This window comes from Anolis carolinensis, chromosome 4, assembly GCF_035594765.1.
Source record: "Anolis carolinensis isolate JA03-04 chromosome 4, rAnoCar3.1.pri, whole genome shotgun sequence".
Lineage (NCBI taxonomy): Eukaryota > Metazoa > Chordata > Lepidosauria > Squamata > Dactyloidae > Anolis > Anolis carolinensis.
The window spans coordinates 154,990,503-155,016,912 of NC_085844.1; the positions used below are offsets into that span (position 1 = coordinate 154,990,503).

The 26,410-nt window shown below is 38.0% G+C and overlaps 1 protein-coding gene across 1 annotated transcript; it reads right to left on the reverse strand.

The window, feature by feature from the left end:
• Positions 1-899: 899 nt before the first annotated feature.
• On the reverse strand, positions 900-26,410 carry LOC100556582 (calcium-activated chloride channel regulator 1). The gene is made up of 14 exons (XM_003220117.3): positions 26,210-26,410; positions 23,650-23,790; positions 23,380-23,530; positions 21,679-21,787; positions 18,536-18,704; positions 16,080-16,301; positions 14,565-14,789; positions 13,503-13,680; positions 10,969-11,075; positions 8,931-9,161; positions 8,448-8,718; positions 5,609-5,773; positions 4,038-4,277; positions 900-2,842 (listed from the first exon to the last, which is right to left on the reverse strand). Exons 1-14 carry the CDS (start codon positions 26,363-26,365, stop codon positions 2,430-2,432), a joined length of 2,778 nt encoding a protein of 925 aa, XP_003220165.1. The 5' UTR covers positions 26,366-26,410; the 3' UTR covers positions 900-2,429.

The following is a 26,410-nucleotide window of genomic DNA, read 5'->3' on the forward strand; positions in this document are numbered from 1 at the left end:
GTCATGGTGAGCTCCCAACTATCAGCATTAGCTTCTGCCAACCTAGTCGTTTGAAATCATGTAATGCAAGTAGATCAATAGGTACCGCCTCGGTGGGAAAGTAAAAGGGTGCTTTGTACAGATATGCAAAACATGCCAGCAACAGATCAGAGATATCTATGGATAACAAACTCCTAGGCATGGAAAAATAGAACAAGAACACTCCCCATGGTGAAGTTGAGCATCACCTACAGACACTAGAGATGAAAAATAGGGAAGACCTTTACCTCTGTCTATGTCTTGTATGTTGCTGTGCAAAAGGCATTGAATGTTTGCCTCATATATGTTCTGTAATCTACTCTGAGTCCCTCTGGGGAGATAAAGCGGAATATAAATAAAGTATATTATTATTATGATCATTCACTTTACTACTTTGTTTGCAAGGTCATGGAAGACCTTGTCAAAGGCTTTACTGAAATCAAAATATGCTACATCCACAGCATTCCCTGCATCTGCTTTTATTTAGGTTATCTTAAGAGTTTGCTAATTCCAAATTACTCTGCATCACACACAATGCAATGGCTGTTGTGATAGCATTGTGACATAATGTATCTGATTCCAAAAACTAAGCTACACAATTTTTAATAGTTGCTCAAAAAAGGCTGCACTGGCATTAAAAAAATAGGAGTAGCAGTAAAGTGGTTTCCAAGGCATTGTGTGTATATCAGCTGGATTTAGCAAAGTCAGCTGGAAGCAAAGCAGCCCTTGATAGAGCTGACATTTTTCATTTTGTTTGGACACCAAATAGATGAATGGGAAAGTAGATAATATGATCATTTTCTTTTGAGAAATATGATGCTTCACACTAAAAGGGTTATTGATCTCAAAAAAGTATCAAATCAAAAGTGTTCACAGAAAAGGAATTTTCATGTATTTTATTTTTATTTTTAGAACAAACATCACATATACGAGTACACACACACAGAGTGTATATATATACACATACATTCAGATCTGGATTGTTGGTTTGAAATTTTCAATAAAACTACAGTTTTCAAGGATTATTTGCATTTAGCATTTATTACAGGCAATCCCCAAGTTACGAACAAGATAGGTTCTGTAGATATGTTCTAAAGTTGAATTTGTATTGAACAGTTACTTGTTAAATGTGTAACTCCAGCAAAAATATATATCTTTTAGTTTTGGATAGCATAAGGAAGGGCTAACAACCCTGTGGTGTTTGTTTTGCTGCCTTTTCTGTGCCCCTGCTCAGAAGACTTCGCCTCACTGTGTCCCTTTTGTGTCCCTGTGATAACTGGATTTTGAAAAGTTTGGCTTGTTGTGGAAACAAGGATTATTGATAAAGCTTCAGTGGAGACACCTTTTCCCCACAATAACTCTTTTAGGAGTCAATTTCTCTTACTAGAAGTAGATTTCTGTGACAGAAATCTATTGTCTCACCTCCATTCTTAACTATGGGTTGTTTGTAAGTCAGATATTTGTAACTCAGGGACTGTCTGTAATAGTCTGAAGCACACATCTGCAATGGAATTTCTTTTGCATTGCAGGAGACACAAATAGTCATGCTTCAATGCTACCCTGGGCTTGCTGCAACTAGTTGTCACACCATGACTGTTTGCTTAGAAGAAATTAATGTTCTTTGCAATTGCACATTCTGGGAAAGACTGATCAACTTTTCATAACAACAGCTTGATCATGTTTTGGATAACAGAGGTAGAGAATGCTGGTTTAAATAAAATAGCAGTTGTCTTTCTTATTTACTGGGCAGAAAAGATCATATTTCTATGAGCCCTTCGTCACAGCCATATAATCCAGAATATCACGGCAGATAATCGATAATATCTGCTTTTAGCTGGGTTATCTGAGTCCACACTGCCATATATTCCAATTTAATGTGGATTGTATACCGCCGCATGGAAGGGACCTATGATCAACTAAGAAAGTTACAATTAGTACAACTTTGGGTAATTATCCTAGAACTTTTGAAAACCCCAAGATTCATACTAGTTATAGAGATAAGTGATTTATTGCTTTATGTATTGAAATATTGTCATTGAGCTGGATCCAGAACAAGCTTGGCTCTATACTGTAGAACCAATACAGTTTGACACTATTTTGATTGCCATGGCTTAATGCTATTGAATTTTGGAATTTGTAGCTTGGTAACACACTGGTGTTCCTTTCCTCTTCCTTAGCAGAGAAAAGTGTTGACCCTGTAAAACTACAACTCTCATTATTCCATAGCATTGAGCCATGGAATTAAAGAGGTATCAAACTGCATTTATTCTATAGTGTAGGGGCACCAAGTTACTTGAAAATGAATCTAATTAAAATCAGTTGGACAAGTTAGTCATGATTTACAGTCAAGTTAGTCTAAATCACACCCACTTTCCTCACTATGTAGTTTCAGATTCCTATTTCCTGAAAGGTTATGCAGTCTCAAGAATTTTAGGATCCCCCATTTTTCTCTTCTTTAAAACACAAATGATTATACTTATAATAGCACAGACAACAGTGAAAGAACATATTGTTATTACAACAATGGTGACTATTTTGTTGTATTCATTATTAGAGGGGGGTTCAAGCAACTGGGGAAAAAGCACAGTTGCCATTGCGATATTAGATACTTCTCCAATATTGTTGCTGTCATCGATGGCACGAATGGCAAAGTAAATGGAGGTGCCATTTTCTTTTGTGAAGTTTTCTGCCTTATACTGAAAAGATTGTTTGATCCCAGCAACCTCAGGTATCAGGGCAGATGTATTCAGAGATGTGGCATGATGAAAAGTCACCTGCCTTAGTTCCAAAGGATTGATGCTCGTTTTTATCTCATATCTTTCAGCTGAAAAATAAGCAGTAGGGAACACAATTGGATTAGCATGGTTCTAAAGTAACAGTGATAACAAGAGCAGCTCAAGATATTAGCATTGCATCTAGTTACATTGGTTTCTGAAAATGTTTATTCTGGTAACGTTAATGTGTGTTACATAGAGAGGTTTCTCTTAAAAGTGTTAATAAAAGATAGTGTATTGTTTAGGATAACTTATAGAGAGCACATGACCCCATGGTTATATCAGTTCCTAGGATCTCATCACATGGATGGCTCTTTACTAGAGCTTTTAATCTATGTTAATTTTATCGATATTTGTATGTATGTATTTTTATCCTTTACAATTTTATCTTGTAAATAACCTAGAGCATCTTGGATGGAGGGCGATTAATAAGTAATTAAATGATGATGGTGATGGTGATGATGATGATGATGATGATGATGATGATGATGATGATGATTTGTCCCCGGTGTGCTCTCCGTTTTCATATGCTGGCAAAATGGGGTCCCAAAGAGGTCATCCCATGGCGCACGACCACTTCCGGTGGCTTTCCGTGGTATTCTGTCTTTCCAGCATGCTACAAGGGAGAGACTCCAACTCCCAGAAACCCTAGCTAATTTGTCCAATAGTCAAGAATTATGGGAGCTGAAGCAAATCATGGGGGGGGGGGGGTTATGCAGGCCTACTCTAGAGGCACCAGATCTGGTCTATTCCTGGAAGCTGTGGTTAGGACATGAACTAGAGAACAGCAATGAATACCAAGTGGTAAAAGACAGTCAGTAACAGACACCATGAGGGTTGAAATACTCTTTCTATAGTAATAATGTAATACTGCTTTCCTGTACCTGAAAAGCACCATTTCCTGTCTGTTCTTGGAAGCTAAGCAGAGACCATCCTGATTAGTACTTGGATGACAGGCCACTAATAAATATCAGAAGCTGTAGGCTGTATTTCAGAGAGTGGAACTGACAAAACCACATCTGAATATTCCTTACCTAAGAAAACTCTATGAAAATCATGGTATCACCATACATTGACAGAAGACTTGAAGGCAAATGCATGCATAATATAATATAATATAATTCTGGAGTATTAAAAGGAGATAATTGTGTTATGTTTTCTCCTTTCTCCCCCTTTATGCAGAAAAGATACATTCTATATTCCTGATGAAATTATAACCTTTCTTCAAAGTAGAATTTCTCTCACCTTTTCCTACATCAAAATCATTCCCAGGAGCTGTCCAGAAAAAATGAAATTCATCTTCCTCAGTAAGTTCAACCCTAAGGTCAGTGATTTTACAAGGAGGAAAGACATCTGGGATATATCCAGCTGGAACGTCTGTCATTAGAAAAGAACCCCCTGATGCAATCCTGCTGAAATTATCCATGTTTCCTTGGGTTTCATTCACATTAGGTTCAGGTTTTGGTGGATTCATTTTTATTTTGCCTATAGAAAAACATCATTTAGAAGTCCTATTAGAATAAGTGATCATATTAATTCTATGATGACACACCATAAATCTTTTTTATTTATAATTTTTTTTGTATGAAGACCAGCATTTCTTCTATCACCCAATCGATTCCTAATAATTGGTTTGACACATTTTGTATAGTCTGCCAGTACAGAAGCATTGTACTGTTCGCACTCCCACATCATGTGCATAAGCCGCCCTTTCTGTTGACATCCATGCCAGCACTGGCTGCTCCCATTTTTATAACAGTTTGTTAATTGTCAATGTTTACGATACCACTTATGTAATATTTTCCTCCTCATTTCTCTTTTGTATTCCTTGTTGTCCCTATTGTCTCTGCCACTTGTCTCATATCTTTTTTCTGTAATTTGTAACTCCATTTCCCACATACTTTTCAAGTCTTGTATTGTGCACCAGTAAAATATATACAATGCTAATAGAGGCCGATGGATGTACAATACAACACACCATAAATTAACCAATTAGCACCTCATATTATGACATAAAATTGTGTTAATATTGCATATTACAGATGGTTGTTAACTAGCAAAAGAAGAGCATGTTGTTTTTATTCTAGTTTAGACTGACAAATCGAAACAGAAGGGTATATGTCTTAAGAAAGCTAAGGAATGGGTTGCCATAATATTATTTTAAAATTTTGTAACAAAGAAATTGTATCATTATTTCTAAAGATATCCAAAGACATGCACCAATGCTAATGAGAATTTACGGGGTGAAATCAACCTTGGAGACTGTGAAAGTAGGGACTGGGCAAACCTGGTTGGTGCCAGTTAATCACAGCTCAGTCTTGTCCAGTTCTTCTCTTCAAAGACAAAAACATGTGAATATATACTAGAGCATGTTTAGATGAGATTGTGCTTAAAAGCATATTACACACGTCAGGATATTGCAATTACAGCAGGATAATACAGTCCTTGGCTGAGATTTATTACATGATGTTGTTCCTCTTTGTTGTTCTCCTGATAGGAAACCACTTTGCAAACATAAATAATCAATTAATGACCTCTTTTTAGAAAAGAAATACTTTCCAAAAGTTTCCCTCTACGATAACAACAGAAGAAGAGCAATGCCATGTGAAAAGTTCAAGTATTATCCTGCAATAATTGCAATTTAACTGCCTTGTGTCCTTAGTCTCCTTGTCTTTTATAAAGAGAGTAATATAAGAGGTAAAGGCAAGGAAATAACTTTTGTAAAGGTATATATTTCATATTTTGAGAATCAATACTCCCTTTTCTCTATATCTGCTGCATTTAAAAAAAAATAATGTTCATTCATAGATGCTTACCATCTTCTATATAACCCGGTATGTAGAGAGTATGACTGTGTCTGCGAGTCCGCTTGGCAGTCTTGTCTTTCCCCTGGATGCTCACTTTGATGTTGTGTCTACCATTTTCTTTGAAAGCTGTGAAATACCTTGAATAGATTCCATCATGTCTGAGAATATCAGCACCTGAATTGATATACATAAATAAGTACGGTACTTGAAATTAACATCTAAAGCAAGTTAGATGTGCTACTAATCTATACACATAATAAAATTGAAAATCCTTATGTGTGTATGTGGTGGAGGTGTCTACTTACACAGACAGCCTCCCGTTCCCACAAACAGCTATAGTTCCAAGTGCTAAGAAGCCTCCAAGGGCACTCCTTCCACTGACATTGCAGGTTATAATGACTGTCATGAACATGTAGCACAAACCCTGCCAATGTCCTCCCCAAACAATATGGCCCACCACCCAAGGATTTGGTGACCATTTCATCCTAGATTTTATGTGTTTCCTCCACCACAGGCAGGCATCCCAGAGTTAATTTCTCTTTCCATTGCTGTGGAATTTGCACGACCCTGCTCACTCTCTCTCCCTTAACCCTTTCCTATTCTTTTTAACTCTGTCTGCATAACAAACAGAGCAGAACTGAACAGCAACTAAACATACTGAAGGAGCTTGGGGAATTGACTCCACATGATGGAAGTTGTAGTTCACTCTGGATCAAGCCAGAGCACTGTGACCCCCACTGACAATGAACCTGGATCACATTTGACACACAGAATCCCCAACAGAACATACTGAAAGGATTTGGGGGCAATTCACCTTGATTTATACTCATTGTAGGCACTGGGGTGTATAATTCATCTACAATCAAAGAGCACTCTGGATCCCACCAACGATGGACCTGGAGCTCACTTGGCACACAGAACCCCCATGACCAACAAAAAAAATACTGGAGGTCTTTGGAGGGATTTATAGGAGTTGTAGTTCACCCACATCCAGAGTGCACTATGAACCCAAATAATGATGGATCTGGACCAAACTTGGCATGCATTACCAATATGCCCAGATTTGAATACTGGTGGGTTTTGAGGGGAACTGGCCTGGACATTTTGGAGTTGTAGGTACTAGAATTTATAGTTCACCTGCAATCAATAAGACTCTGAACTCCACCGAGGATGGAATTGGCACACAGAGCCTCCATGACCAGCAAAAAATACTGGAGGTCTTTGGGGGGAAATTCACCCCCAAATTGGGGGAGTTGTAGTTCACCTACATTCAGAGAGCACTGTGAACCCAAACACCGATGGATCTGGACCAAACTTGGCACACGTACCTGATATGCTGAAGTTTGATTTCTGGAGGAGTTTGGGGGGAACTGACCTTCCTTTCTGGGAGTTGTAGTTCACTCACAACTGGAGAAACTGTGACCTCCACCGATGATGGACCAGGTCCAAACTTATTTATTTATTTATTTATTTACAGTATTTATATTCCGCCCTTCTCACCCAGAAGAGGACTCAGGGCGGATCACATTATACACACATAGGGCAAACATTCAATGCCCATAAACACATCAAACAGAGACCGAGACAAACAGACGCAGAGGCAATTTAACCTCCTGAGGGGATGTTCAATTCTGGCCACAGGGGGGGAGCAGCTGCTTCATCATCCACTCTGATGGCACTTCCTCATTCCAAGTTGTAAATTAGTTAAACCTGCCTCACACTTTTATAAGTGGTACCTTATTTCCTACTTGATAGATGCAACTATCTTTCGGGTTGCTAGGTCAGCAACAAGCAGGGGCTATTTTTTTTAATTTTTAATTGACAGGTGCTCACCCCACTACGGGCTGCCCTCGAACTCATGACCTCATGGTCAGAGTGATTTATTGCAGCTGCTCAACAGCCTGCGCCACAGCCCGGCCCCTTGGCACACAGAACTCCCATAACCACTGGAGGGGTTTGAGGGAACTGACCCACCATAGCGGGAGTTGTAGTGGTATCAAATGGCATTAATTTGTCAGTGTAAATGCAACCTAGGATGCAAAATTCAGCATGGTAGCTCATACCTTCAATATCTTGCAGGTCAAAATATGTATAGTTTTCTTCTTGAGTAGTTGGAGATGAGCTAGAGTTCAGCATACCAACACAGCCACACATATATGCCCCTCCAATGGGAGTCTCCCTACATATATATAACATGTGCAGCCCTCTGTAACGGATTAGCTTACCTTACAAAGTTGGTGTATAGGTAGTTTTCAGGCCTTGCTTGCAAAAGCTAAGCAGAGCAAGAAGGTGGAGCGATTAGGCTGCCATAACTGGAATTGCAGCCTGATTAGCTGATGAAAATTGAGGGAGTTGCTTAGCAACTGAAGATGGGCGGAGCCAAAGTGACGGAACTTTGCAGCCAGAGAATTAGTTCAGTTCAGTTAGGGAGTTAGTTGGTTGATGTTTGGAGTGTGAAGATAGAGATAGTTTTGGGAACTGCGTTATTAGAGAGATACTTCTTTGAGGAATATAGTTAATAGCGTTCAGGGAAGAAAGGCCCTATATTGAGACTCTATAGTTTTAGAGTGAAACATATTGAAACATATAACACCTTATAAATAAAACACCTGTGTTGTGCATCCCCCTTGCTCATGTTTTCCTCACCTTCCAATCCATTTGTAACAGGAGAAAAGAATCTCTCCTAACACATAACAGTGCTGTTATAGTTTGGGATGTTCCCATGCAGCTACTTGCAAAATAAATCATGTACACACAATATAAATAAGCAGAGTAGTACTGTATCTTAATATACACAGAGAGAAATTCTAAATTGTATAATATGACAAATACTTCAAAATAAACTTACCAGAGCCATTGTCAAGGAGTTCTATCTCTGTAGTTTTTCCAGATGCTGATTCAATCTTTGCGATAACTTTTACACCAATAACAGGTGAAAATCCTTGGGTGACTTCAGCATAAATGATGGTGGGATTAGGAAACTTGTTAGTATCTCTGCTCATATAGGACTTCACAGTTATTGGCGGCACAGTGGCAGATGCTGCTCGGCTGGTGACTGTTATTGAAAGGACTTGAGCTGCTGACTCAGTATTCTGAATTGAATAACTCCAATCTCCTGCCTGCAAATCAAATGACATCTTTAGGGTTTCTAAAAACAAATTGACATCTTCTACTTTCACAATCTGTCATCCTATTTTCAGTACAGGAAGATTAAGTGCTTACACTTTCTCATTTTCTCTGCAAATTTCTTTTGCTCCATTCTAAAACGTGCAGACACAGTCTTGTAGTCTGCTATGCTCAATATATAGCGCTGAAATAAAGCAGTTTTTACCTCTGCAGTTCCAGGAATCTTAAGCCGAGCTGTTTTAAGGTTGGAGTTCTCAACTACAAAATCTGCAGTAGTGTAATTTTTTCCTCTAGGATCTGTCAGATGAATTCCTGGTGGATGCATGCTCACACTCCATGTAATGGCAAAGAAGGTGTCATTTCCCACAGTTTTATCTATGGATACAGTGCCATACATCCAGCTCTTGGGACCAATACTTTGTCCTTTACTTTCAATCTGTTAGAGGGGGAAATTAAAAAGCATTTGATGAAGTATAAAATGAACATGACATATTGAACATTTTATTTCACTGGACATCATTTTATCCTTTCTCAAATAATGGTGGTTTGAGTGTTGGGTTGCAACTCAGGAGCAACCCCTAGAAAATCTTGGGAAAATCATGCTAGTCTGAGTCTCAGATGAAGGCAATGGCAAAATTCCCTCTGAATAAATGTTGCCAAAAAACATGACAGGTTCACCTTAAGCTTGCCAAAAGTACCAAATGGCTTGAAGGTACACAACGACCACATTGACAGTCTCCCAAATAATATCTTCTCTATCTTAATAACAGATGTCTCAGAAGAGGTTCCATTTTTACGTTCAATTTTAACACCTCACTTTGTTTTTGACCAGAAATAGAATTTTCAATAAAGACAAATGAGTAGCATTTTGCCCCTTCATGGCTCAAAGGATACTTCAGTGTAGTGTTCATTCTGACAGACAAAAATATACAAATACCTGTTGGTATGTCCATGGAGAGCTATGAACACTTCCCAACTGAACAGTTATCTTGAAAGGAGAGTAAATCAGCCCCATGGCAGCTAAAGGGCACGCAAAGCTAATTCAGGTTAACACAGCCTTGAACTGCATTAACCAAAATTGTGGGTTTCTCCAAATTCTTCCTGAGAATCTAAAGCAAACAGTGACTTTAGGACCATGTAAGCAATTGGGCTAATTTGTGAAACAGAACTAGCTGAGACTGTTTACATGGCTCCCCAAACTCAGACAGCTCAGGATTATGCAATTTGACTCTCTGGATTGGCCCTGAGATAAAGTGTCTATTTAGAACTGCCCATCAGTTTACTGTCCCATTGTATATAATGGGACTTGAACAACCATTTTTGTATCCATGTGCTGTCCAGGAACTGAACCGGAGTCCCCGGTGGTGCAATGGATTAAACCTTTGTGCTGGCAGGACTGCTGACTCACAGGTTGGCAGTTCAAATCCAGGGAGAGGAGAGGAGTTCCTTCTGCCAGCTCCCCATGCAGGGACATGAGGGAAGCCTCCCACAAGGATGGTAAAACATCAAACATCAGGGCATCCCCTGGGCAATGTCCTTGCAGACAGCCAATTTTATCACACCAGAAGCAACTTGAAGTTTCTCAAGTCAATCCTGACATAGACAAAAAAAGAACTGAACCACAGTGGATACCAAGAGCACACGGTATATATAAAAAAGGAAACAATCTCTCACCAAATGAAATCAGTGATGACAAATTAGAGAATGAAACAGGAAATCCCATAAAGAAAAGAAAAGCAATTGTGTAATGAGATATTTCTAAGATCTAGAGATCTGGACAGGACTGGGCTTAGGACACTGAAGAAGGTGATTTTTAATGTTTTTCCACCATACTGTTTTCCCAATGCATACCTTTCCCGGATTTGCTATTTTCTAGAGAAAACCGTAATGTTTATAGCCCAGTTATACATAAAATTGAAATTAGCTGGCAAATTCTACAAATTTTTTCAATGTTGATTCAACTCTATCTGAAGAATATACCTCTATCCTTCTCTATCTCCTCTATAGAGGAAGCAAAACATGGGTTGTATAATTCATTTCACTATATATGCCTTTACAATTTTGTTGAGAGCCTTTCATATTTGATAGAATAGTGCTTAATGTAAAACATTCCTCGAATTTCCCTGGCTGAGAATTCTGAGTGCTGTTGTCAAAAAAAAGTAATTTTTCCAAGCTGGCTTTACAGCTAGTACTATCACTGAATCCCCAGCCCCTGCCTCATCTCAGTTCTTCACAATCCAGACCTGAAGACTTTGTAGGCTGATACTCCGGCTTCCTGATGAAATCCCACTGAAAGCATCTTCAAGGCTGCTGGAATCCACACTGTCAGTGGCAGAAAATTTCAAACCTCCTGAAACATGATTGGCAGAATGATTAGAATAATCTACCAGCAGGACTCAAATGCCACATATATTTCTAGTGTGCCTTGTACTAAGACAAAGGAGAGGAAAATTCAACCCTGAGTTTCTCAAATATCTTCTAAATCAGTGGTTTTTAACCTGTGGGTCTCCAGATGTTCAACTCCCTTGAACTCTCAGAAATCCTTACATCTAGTAAACTGGCTGGGATTTCTGGGAGTTGTAAGCCAAAAAACCTGGAGACTCACACGTTGAGAACCACTGCTCTAAATTTATTTTAGCCCAAAACATGTTCAAGAATTGTGAGAGTAATCTTAGTTGCATTTTTGACCCTTCCATATTTTACAGACAGTGTAGGCTTTCATTTCACAATGAAATGCTTTTTTAAAAAAGTGAGAATGGGAAAATGGCAGGGGTAGGCATGGCAGCCCTCTTTGTAATGTATTTGATTTTCATCTGCTTTTCTTTTCAAACAGCTCCTGATGGTTGTTCCTCCCTATCGTAGGGAATGTACGTTAAGTTTCTTAACCATAGATTTGATTTCAAAGTATGACTTGTACACATAGCCAGATCAAAATGTATCTATTTGACGAGAGAGTTGTTTTTCTACACCTCTTTACACATTTTTTTTGCTTCTTACTCCTCTTTGCTCACAGATCCTGCTATATGCCATCATATGACGCAGGCTGTGGCCTTGTCCCATTGATGGCCAAAGTGGCAAGGAAACATGGCAAGTCGCTTTCTCAGCAACCACGATAAGGAAATCGACTTTTGGATAGTTCCAATGGAGCTACCCATGGTTTTTGGCCTTTCCCCCATCTGATGGGGGAAGAGACAGGGCGCCAAAGTGCCTTGCCCCAATGCCCCTATGTGATGGGGGAAGGAGGGAGGGCACGCAGGTCACTGCAAGGTGCTATGCACACCTTCTGTTTCTCAGGTGATTTCTGGTGAAACAGACCAAAAGAGGGAGGGGGCATCAGTATGATGAGGTCCCTAGATAAAACTGCAAAGTGTACAGCAATGTCCTTTCAGCGGGAGGTGCTTGAAGCATGTCATCATTAGCAACTTGCCAAACAACTTGGGAAGTCCCTGCAGATACCTGTTGCAATGCCTCCAGTTAATGTGAAGCAATCATACACATTGCCTTGCATACTACCCAATTGTCTTGCATACTACCCAAACATGAAAATGGGTGAAATACTTAAAATGTGAGTTTGGGAGCACAAGGATCAAAAAGACTTTTTAAGTAATTCCACATATGTTTTCATGATAGCAGATTCTGGTTCCAATTTTAAAATAGTCAACATCCTTGAGATGTTTTGGATTTTTGGACTTCTCCAACTGTAGACCAGTATCAAACTTTACTTTTCTGGGTAAGCACATCGATCAGGCTGTTGTCTTCCAATTCCAGGAACTCTTGGATGATACACATTTCTTACATCAATTTCATACTAGCTTGAGAGTAGTTTGAACAACTTTCAACTCAACACTGATGGAAAGTGTCCTTGCTGATGTTCTGAGCCTCCCAATGGCATTCACTACCATCAAACATGGTGTCATTCTGGAACACCTAAGTGGGTTGGAACTGAAGGCACTGTGCTTCATTGACTGTGGTTCTGTCTCACAATCAGGTACTAAATGGTGGAGCTTTGGGATAGCTCCTCCTCACAAAGGGGGCTGACATATGGCATACTACAAGCCCCCATTCTATCCCCAGTGGTTTTTAACATCTACATGAAACCACTGGGAGACATTGTTCAGAACCATAAGAAAAGGAGGGCTTTTTATGTGATCAAGCATCTTAGAGGAACGATATATCCAATCTTTTGTTGATTGTGTATCTTTTATCCAAAACAGAACTCTATTTAGTAAATAATAAATACATGTTATTGATTAGCCCTTAGGCCACATCACCATACCAAACCAAACAACAAAGCTTGATACAACTTAATAAAACTCTATCTATTACCATAAGTTAAATATGGCATTTATAATAATACAGTAAATAAGTATGATAAAACTGAATATATACATCATATTTCCCTATCTCCCCTACTATTTACTCTGATTAGCTAGTAAATTACATCTAATTGAAAATAGGCAATCAACTGCTGGTCCAAAACTAATTTTCAACACCCCCCTTGAAATTTACAAGCAGTACCAGTGGCCAATGGTATTTCCTTGCTGTAGTTTTATTGTTATGCTTGGTTTTGATACCCAGCATCTATATGAGACAGACAGACACTCCATTTAATTGTCATATTTGTGAAACCTGGTTTATTGGGTTGAACAAATAGCTGGGAGATTGTGTAGACAAGAATAGCTTGGTGAAGCTAAAATTTGCAACAACCTTCCCTTTTTTGTGAGTGGCTGATGACAGTGCAGATGAGAACAACTGCTTATTCCAATTATTGCCTTACCTGTCATGTCTGCCAACATTTCTAGTTCTTTTGCAGCACTTGGTCCCAAAGCAATGGTGTGGATTACAGATCCACTTCTTTGAACTTCAGCAAAGCAAGAGCTTAGACCTGAATCTTCTCCATCAGTCAAAAGCACGATTTCACAGCCTTCTGTACTTGCATATTTACTTGAAAATACCTAGGAGTAGTTAAAATTGCAGCAACCATGTTAAAAGAACCTATGCAAGAGGCATGGAAAATGCATTCAGTTAAAGTATAGGACAAAAGCTTCTGCAAAACTGTGGAATGAAAAATGTGTGAAATCATTTCTGATATGTTACAGACATGAAGTTAGTTGAGATGAATGTGGTATCCAATTGAAACAGCATATATTGTTAATTGCTTATAATAATTTATTAAGGGAGAACAATATATGCTGCTGCTTATGTGTTTAAAGTTAGAGCCTCAAAAGTAGATGGCACACTTACTACACCAAGATCAGCATGACAAGACAAGATGATCCTTAGATTTTCTTTGTCTTTAATATTCCTTCTGTATTTTTCTGTATATTTTTCTCATCTATTGAATTGTTTGTTTGGTTGTTGACTTCAATAGAAATAGAAATAGTTTTCACAATTGCAAGATGGTTCAATAGGAATTAATGACATTTATTTATTTATTCTATTTGCTTCATTTCTACAGTAAGCAACAATTTGAAGGCACACAAAAACAACCACACATTTCTCGTCTTTCTTTTAAGAATCCACACCCCAAAATATGGGGGTGGGGACACTTATTCACTCTATATAAAAGGAAAAACTTTCTAATTCTCAAATAGGGGTGTCCCCAATAATAAGAAACACCTGGCAGTCCTTTGCAGCTCTCAAATAAGGGACATTCTTTTATCATAAGGAACATCTGCCAACCCTAAATGGGTGTCACCTTCTTTTCAGTGAATGCTCCATACACACAAGTTTAGATGTGTTTATAAAGCAGTCTTCTGGATTTGGCAATAACAGATCTCAACATTATTAAAGAAAGAAACGAAGTAGATATCAACATATTTAGATTTTCCCCTCCTACCTGAAATCCTTTTTGTACTCCAGCACATATATTAGTTCCTCCATTTGCACTAATAGGGAGATAGCCATTAAGAGTTTTGCGCACAGTATCACTGACAACTTGTTGTAAACCGGTCTGAATTGTTGCGGCATTATTGAATGTGACAATTCCAACCCAGGAACCATCTTCAATATTCTGTAGGATGAATGTTTCTGCAGCTTGTTTCAGCCGAGCAATGCGATTATTCTGCATTTCAAGTGAGGCGAGGAGGGGGCGGGGAGAAGCAAAATTGTCAATGCATTTCAGGAAAGACAAAAATGAAACTAAAAGGATGCTATTTTCATGAAGAAAAACTCAGAATAATTTTCTGTTAAAGTACATTCATGAAATATATGATTGTCCTGAAACTTTTGATCTGCATTATGATCTATAGTGCAGTGCATCTGGGAGCTTTCCTATATGTGCTGAATTGATATTAATTGGAGGTGCATACCCAAAGGTGCATCTATATACTGTAGAATTGCTGCAGTTTGACAGAATTTTAACTACCATGGCTCAATACTGTAAAATAATGGGATTTGTAACTTTGTCAGTCTTTTTTTTTACAAAAAGTCTTTCAGAGGCTTCCAAAAAATACCCTAATCAGCCTAGAGGGCTTATTCGTTTCTACCATTCTTCCACTATAGGTAATACAATGGACTTTACATTAATGGATTCAACGATCTTTAGCTTGAAAATAGGCAAACAAATTTCCAAACAGCAAATAATGATTTTGCCTTTTTACATACGTAAGGGACACCATTTTACTACAGCAGGACTTGAGCATATATGGATTTTGGTATCCACAATGGGTCCTCAAAAGAAATCTTAGCGGAAACCAAGGACCCACTTACTATATTGAATTGGTCTGGATGAAAGTTGAATGAATCACCAATATCAGAAGCAGGGTAGAAACAAATGCTATGCAACATGCAATAAAGAAACAGAATAATATTATAGTTACTCAAAACTATTGAGCCCTTACTTATCTCTCTGGAGCTAGCACCAAATCAGAGCAAAATATACCTCACTGATTGTAAAATAACATTAGTTAATACATAGAAGTTTTGCTGATGCTGATATTTCTGTTTCCATCAACATTAATTTGGCTATTGTGGAACTATCCTGGTGGCACAGTGTGTTAAAGTGCTGAGCTGCTGAACTTGTGGACCAAAAGGTCCCAGGTTCAAATCCCGGGAGCGGAATGAGCGCTCGCTGTTATCCCCAGCTTCTGCCAACCTAGCAGTTCGAAAACATGCAAATGTGAGTAGATCAATAGGTACTGCTTGGGCGGGAAGGTAAGGGCGCTCCATGCAGTCATGCCGGCCACATGACCTTGGAGGTGTCTACGGACAACGCTGGCTCTTCGGCTTAGAAATGGAGATGAGCACCAACCCCCAGAGTCGGTCACAACTGGACTTAACGTCAAGGGAAAACTTTTACCTTTTATCCGTTTTTACAGAACTCTTTCTGCTAAAATGTGGAAAAAAGACTTACCCCAGACATACTTCCAGAAACATCTAGTACAAGACACACAATCCTTTCCTGCATTTGAAGCAAGGAGATTGTGGGATCAGGTGGAGGAGTACTTCTTGAAGAAGAGTGAGCAAAGTCGGTCGAGTCCATAATGACTTCCCATGTGCTTTTGAAGTTGCAAATTTTGTTTTGCAAGTTTGGTGCTCTGACATTATGATTACTCATGTCACAGAACTGAGTAACCTTAATAAAAGATAAGAAAAATAGATCAGGGTTGCAACTTTCTTGGCACTTCCTACAACCATCCCTGTCTTATAAAACAGATGTGGTCAAAGTCTTGTCTTTAGTTGCTTAATTAAACCACTGGACCCCCCTTTACTCCCTGTATCCCTGAGTACTTCTGGGTTTTTTTCTGCCAGCTCCAAATAATTAGTCAAACCTTGTAGGGCATTGATGGGCCATCATCCCAGCCAGGTTTGGATTTATAAGGGCCTATTTATTTTTTTCAAAAGTGGAGGTGATGACGTTTGAGGGATACCTGAAGATCTCCAAAGTCCTAAACTTCTGTTTAGGACCTTGGGGACCTGCAGGTACTCCTTAAATGCTAAAGGTCCTAAACCTCTGCTTAGGACTTTAGGAAAAATCTGGCTATATGGAGGGGAAATAGCCAGAGAAACTGTGAAATGGTATTCCAGCAATATTTATTTATTTATTTGGAGTATGTATGCCCCACTCTTCCAACCATAAAGCCTCTCAGAGCAGCTTACAAATTTCAAATTTCCCCTCAGGCTTACAATAATTGATGACATTTAGCAAATGTCTTTAAAGAATTTATCTAATTTATCTACTGTCTTGAAACCCCACTAAGTTTAATCTTCCATTCTATAATCCATATAGCAGCAAATCCAAAATGGCAGTCACCATTTATATGACATGTGAGTCCACAGTAGGTTTTTGAAGGGGCAGGGTGAAAACTACACACCCCAAAACTTCAGCTTACATATCTAACATTAACTGAGGTTTTCCAGAAATTGTGTTGAAAATTCATCCACCTTTTGGGAGACTCAGAGGTGATCTCCTATTTGCTGGTAGAAGGAACAGGAATTTGAGCAGGCTATCAGTTCTTTCACACTTTATCCCACCGACTGTTTGGAGTATGAAATCATTGTACTCCACTTCCTCTAAAACCATTCTAATTTCCTGAAAACAAGGCTGCACCTGGGATAGCCAGTGGAACATCTTTCTTTTTCGGAATTGGGAAATGAGGAAGAGTATTATTTATAGCAAGTTACAATGCTCTCATTTCTGTGCTGCCCTCGAAATGTACAGGTCTCTTGCTCCAGATAAGAGAAGCTTACTATGACTTTAGTGTAATGATGAGATTACAGCATACTTAAATAAATAGGAACTGGTAGACAGAAAAATTAACAAAAACAAAAAGGGATCAAAGGACTCAAAGGATGTGAGAATGCGAACAGGTACAATACTTCTGGCAGACTATACAAAATGTGTCAAACCAAATGTTAAGAGGGTTGTTGTGTATTTTCCGGGCTGTATGGCCATGTTACCTCACAACCTCTGAGGATGCCTGCCATAGATGTGGGTGAAACGTCAGGAGAGAATGCTTCTGGAACATAGCCATACAGCTCGGAAAACACACAACAACCCTGAAATTCCGGCCATGAAAGCCTTCACCAACACAAATGTTAAGAATCGGTTGGGTTATAACAAAAGAAATGGTAGTCTTATTACAGAGAGTGGGAATGAGAAATTACAGGGAAATAAAGGAAGCATTAATTGAGTGCACACAAGAGGTGATAGTATTGGGATGGGATGACAAATCAAAGTGGACAGTAAATAAATGGTATCAGTAAATGGTAGATCAAATGGAATTCACAATTATGGATGTAAAATTAAATGATTCAAAAGTTAATGAAAATAAAATGCGAGAAGTTGAAAAAAGATGGAACTGGGTCAAGAATTATATTATGAATAAGTCTAGAGATCAGGCCATAAGAAATATGATACAAATATTATATAGTATGTAAATCTAGAAGAATAGTCTCAAAAAGGATCAATATATACAAGAAAACAGCCCTTGTGGTAGTGGTGCGAATTGTAAATGTTTTGTATGTGTATGTCTGAAAATAAATATATATATTTAAAAAAGAGATCAAAGGACTAAAAAAAAATGATAAAAATGAGTGGAATATCAGCTGACAAAGAACAGAACTGATAGTCAAAGTAAATTGGGATGAAAATTAAATAGTTGGGAGAGAAGAGGAACAGCTTAGAAAATGAGGAAACAAGTGGAATGAAGAAAGACAAATATGGCTCAATATTGGAGATATTGTAGAACTAAACTTCCGTTTCCTGAAATAGTTAATTCAGCAAACCTTAAACTGACTTTTTTTTTTCAGATGGACATACAATAAATTAAACCATTTAACCTCCTCTTTGTCTTTACGGATACTTACTGAAGGGAGAGCTTGCATGTACATTATAGATGCGGAAGTAGTTTGCTCTTTGTCTGGAAGGAACAAACATTCAGATTCATAGAGATGGTTTTGCTGTCGCATTTTACATTTTCTGGTACTCCCCGTCTTAGTTTGGAATACATACTGACCAGTGATTTCCGATGAGCATCTAAACAATATTAGAAACAAATAGTTGGCCAGTTAAGAAATCAAGGAATAATAAACACTCTGTCATATCACTGCTGCTAAAATGGCATTCATTTTCAACTGACATGCTAGATAAACATTTTGCTCCTAAAGCATTAAAATACCAGATTGAAGAGTTCTTTGCAGATGGAATGATTGGATTGTGAAGATTTTATGCAGAAATTGTGAATAACCTCCTACAAAAAAGTCCCAATGCTTTTATCAGAGATATCAGCAAAGATCCTTGATACAATAATATCAATTACATTTATCTTAACTGGTTGCAAATTATTGACTGTTATACATCCTGGTATTTAAGTTGATGGCAGGTTTTTGTACTAGGTATGAATTTTGAGTAATGCCATAAAGAGGGGAAGCACCAACGTTGCCTTAGGGAGGCATTTCCTCTCAGCTACCACTACTGCCATTTTCCCATCAAGGCATTCAAAAATGCTAGATATTGGGGGGGGGGGGGGGGGCAATGCTTTCTTTAGGTTTTCGCTGTACAGCCTAAGCTTTTACTTTTCAACACTCTGCTCAGAGAATTTATCAGCTTGTAAGGTAGCCTCGAAAGTAAAATATCTAGGATTAGGGCTAACCAACAAAAATAACAACTTATTTCAAAATAATTGTGAAAAAACGTAGAAAGAGATTAAAGAAAATATGGAAAGATGGCAAAGAATTCAGTTAACTTGAATGGGGAGAATAGTGGTGATAAAAATGATGATCTTACCCAAAATGCTGTTTTTATTCCAAAATCTACTGATAATGGAAGGAGTGAGAGTTTTCAAACATTGGAGAAAGGATTTGACCAAATTTATAAGGAATGTAAAAAAAGCTAGAATTGCTTACAAAAACCTAATTGATGCCAAAGAGAGAGGGGGCTTAGCACTGCCAGACCTTAGGTATTATTCCGCTGTGCTTTCGGTGAGTAATTTCTGTTATATATTTCTGTGTTACTCCCCCCGCAGCATTTATCCTCTAGACTGCCCTACTTTCATGTGTCCCTGTCCACAGTGGAGTACTCCTCTGTCCCTCTCACTCCGAGTTTTATCCTTGTGTCCATGCGGCCTGCCCTTGTTTTACTGGGTTTTTTTGTTGTTTTTTTTATTTCTTGATGTAATGTCTATTATCATCTATTGTATTGCGTTTAATTGTGTTATGATATGTTGTTTTTATATGTTATTATATTGTATTGCTCTGGGCGTGGCCCCATGTTAGCCGCCCCGAGTCCCCGTTGGGGAGATGGTGGTGGGGTATAAATAAAGTTTTTTTAATTATTATTATTATTATTGTTATGAAGTGGTAGGTTTTAGATGGCTAAAGGAGTGGGTAAGATTAGAAAATTGATCTTTACTCAACTTAGAGGGGTATAACCTAAGATTTGGTTGGCATGCATATTTATGGTATGGAAAAGATAGAATTAATAAAGATTTCCACAGACATCCCATAAGAGCAAGTCTATTAACAATGTGGAAAAGATATAAGGCGGGGATGGATCAAATACCTCCATTATGGCTATGCCCTCTGGGAGCAACATAAATCCAATTTTTAACAAGAAAATGAGAGCCTATAGGGAGTACTAAATTTTAAAAAAGAGCACTGGAAACTAAAAAGAAGAAAAGAGTTGGTTTTGCTATCACCAATTATATGATAGGTTTTTTTTAAAAAAAATAAAGTAGGATTCACTATGGGAAAGAGGATTTCGATTTTCAATAGCAGGATCTATTAGAATATGTACAAATGCTTTATAGAAGTTATATAATATCTGAGATAATAGTTAAAATAGGCAAATCTCAATGGGGGATTGCTGAAGATGTAAAGTACAGAAAAGTACCTTTTTGCATGCCTGGTGAATTTGTAAGTTGGTACAAACTATTTGCAGAATGGTAATTAAAGAAAAAAATAATATAATTACTAAAAAGGTTAGGAAAAATCTAGAAATATCCTTCTTGGGACTATTTGCTGAAGAATTCAGTAAAGATGATGTAGAAATCTGTCAATACAGTTTTGTTGCAGAGAGAATAATAATGGCAAAATTTTGGGAAGGAGAAAAAGAGCTAATGCTAAAGGACTGGAGAGAAAAATTATTAGAATATATCCAAATGGCCAAGGTGTCCAATGGCATCCAGGGATGAAGCAATGTAGATTTTGTTAAGAAATGGAGGCTTGCATTTGGATATCTAGAAAGGAAGACAAAAATAGATTTCATAGTAGTCACAACGGGAATTTAGTAATGTAGGATAAGAGGAGGATTTATTTTTGAGATATTAGTTTCGCACTGGGTGGGGATGGACGTCATGGGTGGTGGTTCGTGGGAGCGGGGAGCAAGTGGGAGTTTGGGGAAATGGCATACCTGTATTATGTGTATTTTATTATCTTCAGATGTTTTCTTTCTCATATTCTGTATGCCATTAATTCACTTAACAAAAACTTTTTAAAAACTCTGCTCAGGGAAGAAGATAGTTCCTTTTTTTGATAAGAGTTGAGGTACAGTATTTACACTGACCCATGGATGAATCGACCCAGGCTTTTTTGGGTCAAATTCTGAGTGGTGTTGGAAGTCATAGGTGGAGGTTCATGGGTGGGGGAAGGGGGTGAGTGTGGTAGGCAGATGTATTTGTATTATGCATACTTGGTGTATTTATTTTATTTTATTTTACATGCTGTATATCACTTTTACACAATATTTTTTTTAAAAAATGACTAAAATTTCTAGAATTATATTTGAGTATATACAATATTTAAAAATGAAGTGGAGACTTCAAGTGTATATTACATTGGCTGTGGGCGGACAACTGTGATTAGACTCAGCAATTTGTTTATTTTAAGAAGAAAGATCAGCCTTCTTTATATAATGGTATATAATGGTAAATCTTCTGGAGATTTACATGCCCAAGGCATGTATTTTCTTCAAAACATTTATGCTTGTAGAAGATATGCCAAGACATTTGTACCTTGTTGCTTCAGCCTTATATTTTCCAGTGGTATAGAAAGGTGCATCATTATTATATTCATCAAAGACGCCCCATCTGAGATGAGCCCACTCATGGACGAATATTCTGCCTGCAGAAAAACCAGTAACAATCCTAACTGTGACACGTGGTACTTACAGTATATTCTTAGTTAAATACAGTAGTTCTATTTAGTTTAATTATTCTGTTAATGATCGCTAGTGTTGTGTAAAAGTTTGAGTACTGGACTGTCACTTTGGAGATCAGAGTTCAAATCACTACTTAGCCCCAGAAACACACTGGATGATACTGAGCAAGCCACACTTCCCCAAGAAAACCATATGATAGATTCACCCAAGTGTCATTATGTAATTTCACCCAAAAGAAACTAAAGTAATATTAGAAATAGCATAAAATTTGAGCAGTATACTGTCTGAATGTTAAATTCTTGTATAAATGTTTATCCTTGATCGGTTGCATCCGCATGGGTAATTTCTCTATATAGCCTCAGGGTTCAACTCACTTTTGGGTTCTCCCCCACGTTCTTATAGCACTTTTAACTTCCTCTATGTTATTAGTGCACTTTGATCAGCCCATCCTTATGTTTTATTGCTGCGTTTTAACTTTGTCTTATTAATGGTTGATTTTAATCGTATGTTTTAATTTTTCATTTGTGCGTTTTCGGTATTTGATGTTTTATGTATGTATACTTGTTTTGTATTTGTAAGCCGCCCTGAGTCCCTGTGGGGAGATAGAGGCGGGGTACAAGAATAAAATTATTATTATTATTATTATTATTATTATTATTATTATTATTATTATATTATGAGTCTTACACTTCTGTTTTGAAGAGCTAAATGAATGTTAAATTAGCTTTCCTTATCTTTAGGCATGTTAAACCTCTTAATATAAAGCTATTATTGCAGAAATGACAATATACTATTTGCAGAAATGACAATATGCTATTCCACCTGAACCTCACACAGGCCAGTTGAAGACCTTTTGCTATCTGGGTGTAAATACAGTGTTTCCATGTACAGAAGACCAACAGAGTAGCTTAGCCCAAAATCCCTTGTTACCATCCTCTGTCCTGAGATTAGTCACCACTATCTGCCCAATGGTAGGACTGGTCCCAGCAAAATGTAATATGAAAGTTCATGTTAACTTACAACCTCATCAGATGGGATCCAAATTGGCAGCATATACAGGTTTCTTTTTTCTTTTGCAATGGAGCCCACCGCCTCCCATCTCATAATGTCAAACTACTTCCAGCGGGGCTCCATCACAAAAGGGAAATTCAACCAGCATATACCATCATGGCAACAACACGGGAGCAGTGGAACTCCCGTGTTCCATTGAGATCAACAGGGGAAGCCAGGTGGCTGATGCTTCCCCCTATGGGATGGGGCAACCAGTGAGTCAGGCGATGTGAGGCTTGGGGCAAAACTCAAATTCTGGCAGCACGTTTTATGATGTCGCTTGTCTTGCTGAAGCTGAACAAGAGCAGAATCATCCCAAATTATTAAGATTTTGAAAATGTACTGTATTATGGCTTGAAAATATGTGGATTAACCTCACATGAAAATATTACTAATTTCTAGTCTTGAGGTTTCTTCCACAACTTTTCTTACTTCATTACCTTTCAAAAGTTAACTCTTAACATTGTAAAAACATAACATTTTGATTTGAATGAAGAGGTACTACCTCGTGGTCCATAAACAACGAGCAAACTGTCATTTGTCAGGAAGTTAGGCGTGAAATGGATGTACCGTCCTGGTTCCCCACACCCTCCATACTGCAAGGTGTAGGGTTCATCGCCATATTTCAAGAAAGGATCTGCCACAATGACATCAGCCTGAAATAAAGTAGGAACTGGTATAAAGATTATGTAGGGAAAATATATATTGCATTGTATCCCCATGATTTTTCAAAACAAATATTTTAAATATTTTAAACATTTTAAAGTATGCTCACATCATTATAGGATTCCCGGGTTACTCTTTTATATTCAGGTTTATGCATCCAGTTCTGAGGAATTACAATTTTTACGGTCTTGAAATAAAACCTTTGCCTCGTAGCATTGAAGAGATAGGCTGAGGCTTGTTTAACCATATCCTAACAGGGAAAGGAAAAGGGGGAAAAAAGCAGATTATGAGTTTTAGAAATGTGTTCATTAGAATCAGTTTTGCACATCATGCTTAGAGAATTGGCAAAATTTGATTGTCTTTAAAATACAGGAGTTTTAAAATATGGCACTGGCAATCATACTGTAGTATGCATCACGAGTGCTGGATTACACAGCTAACAGTATTTGCTGAAAAAAAGAGTAATTTTGACATTAGACACATTTAACTATTGCACATGAACATACACTTCATTCTAAATCCTCTGATGTTTTTTCAGCAGTATGTTAATAACTTTCTTGTAATTTGTTCATTTTATCTGCCATTGATTTAGTAGGTTTATTTGTAGTTAGAATTAGATTTTGCTTATTATTGTTAGACCCAGGATAAGTTACGACTTCGTCACATGGGCCACTAGAATTGCTATGTGTCATGGCCAATCTGGTGACTGCCATTAGAAGGCAGGGGGAAATGATCACCCCACAGCCCGCATTGCCTGGCTTGTGAGGAAGCTGATCCCATAGGAAACGCTAACCACACGGCTTCCCCTCACTGCTTCCTGCGCAACATGGGAAGTCTCTCATGTTCCAGCTCGACTCTGGGTCAGCCATGGAGCCCTGCTGGAAGTTCCTGTGCTTTGTTGAATGGGAGCCAACGGGCTCCATGGATGATCTAGGGCTTATCTGGCGTATGCTGCCATCTGATGACGTCAATAGTTGAAATTAGCCCAGCTCAAATTAAACATATTTTGACAAACATATGTTCACAAACAACGTATGGTATATGATTTGATTATTACTTTAGAAATTTGAAAGGGATTGTGTGTCTGTACTTTTCTCTTTCATGTATACCCCCCATTAGTCAACCTCCTTCCATTTGACTTGCTTATTCTAATAGGCAAAACTGATAGAATTGATTTATACAATCACAGTTAAAAAAGAAAATTGAATAGTGGGCTTCAGGAGTTCTGTTGTTACTTTGGGGTAGACCTGTTTCTTCTTCATTTCTAGTGTTCAGTATATGAGTAGCTTTGTTTATGTAGCCAAACCAATACTAGACATGCACAACAATAAGCTTATAACAGGAAGAGAAGGCAGCATTGCTCCCAAAATAAAAATTATATTCTCTTTTACTCCACATATTTCTAGCATGGTAGTCAACAAAACTGTTCATCAAACATTAAAAATGTACATTTTAGCCATCCAAGGAAAAGGCAAGGGACCAAGGGAATGCAAACACAGCAAATATATGATTTATAGATGTGAATAATTTTCTAATGTCTCACTCTCTACAATGCAAGAAATTAGAGAACTAAAGGAAAATTTCAAGGGGATAGTGGACAATACACACATTTTTACACCGCCACCCTTTACCCCATGACTGCACTTCAGCAGAACAGACAGGCATTAATGGGATTGGGCAAAGTGAAAACTTAAAAATGTTTTGGATAAAAATCATAAGTTTTTGCAACTTAGGTAACCCTAAGGCCACTGTGGACCAGTCATGGTCATTGGTAATGGAAATCTGACTGATTGACTGCTGTAAAAAGCAGAAAATTGTGTTGGAAGAGAAATGGAATAAAGCAGTGGTTCACAAATTTTGGTCATCTGGGGCCCCATCTATACTGACCTCTTAGGTTGGAGTGTGATGCGATCACCCCCCCAGTGGCTAAATGCTGCATAGGGCTCATCTGAATTAACTCAGGGCAAAGCCACTTAACATCACTTTACCTCAAATCCTGAAGAAGGATTCAGTTTCAGGGCCTGTCCAGAGAGCTGCAGTCAGTTCCTAAGCAGAACTGGCTGAAGCTCTCAACAGCCATCCTGAGCTCCCTGAAGTCCAAAACACATTGAAGTCCAGAATCTGAGAACTACTAGAACAGAGTACAATAACCTGGAAAAAAAATGGAATGGAAACATGAACAGCAGAAGTCCATATTGCAGCATCTTGTTGCAGGTCCATTTGTATATTTGAATGAGTCTTCTGGAATGGGAAGGATTTCCTATAGCACTGACTGCACACATTTCATAGTGATATAATGCCCCCATTCTGGTACAGGTTGAACATCTCTTGTCTGGTATTATGAAATCTGAAATACTTCAAAATTGTCCATGTAGGTGGCTGAGATAGTGACACTTTGGCTTTCTGATGGTTTAATGTAGGCTGTTTAATACACAAAATTATTAAAATATTGCATAAAATTGCTTTCAGGCAATGCAGATAGGTATATATAAAACATGCTTGAATTTCATGTTTAGACTTGTATCCCATATCCAAGTTATTTTGTTATGTACACATGTGCAAACACGGGCATTCCAAATTTTTATATATAAGCGATACTCAGCCTGTGTATCAATATATGGTAAAATTAAGTTGCTAAATTAATCTATTTTAAATAATAATGCTCTTACCTTGATGCTATTAATGATTTTATTGTCTTCAGATAATCCAGGGTTAATTGCAATAACAATGTCTTCAAACCCACCATTGTTGAGCTTCACCATGGTTCCCTTCACTTCATGCAATAGCATCAGCCCCATTAAAAGGTGACATTGATTCAGCAACATCTTTGCTTGTGCCACCTGTCCCAGATCACTGAGAGAGGTGATGAT

Coding starts and splice junctions, on each gene's coding strand:
- LOC100556582 (XM_003220117.3), bottom strand. CDS start 26,365: ATGTTGCTGAATCAATGTCACCTTTTAATGGGGCTGATGCTATTGCAT. Junction 11,076..13,502: donor AATGTTGGCAGACATGACAG/GTAAGGCAATAA, acceptor ATCATGTTTCAG/GAGGTTTGAAATTTTCTGCC. Junction 8,719..8,930: donor AGATTCCTGGAACTGCAGAG/GTAAAAACTGCT, acceptor TTTGATTTGCAG/GCAGGAGATTGGAGTTATTC.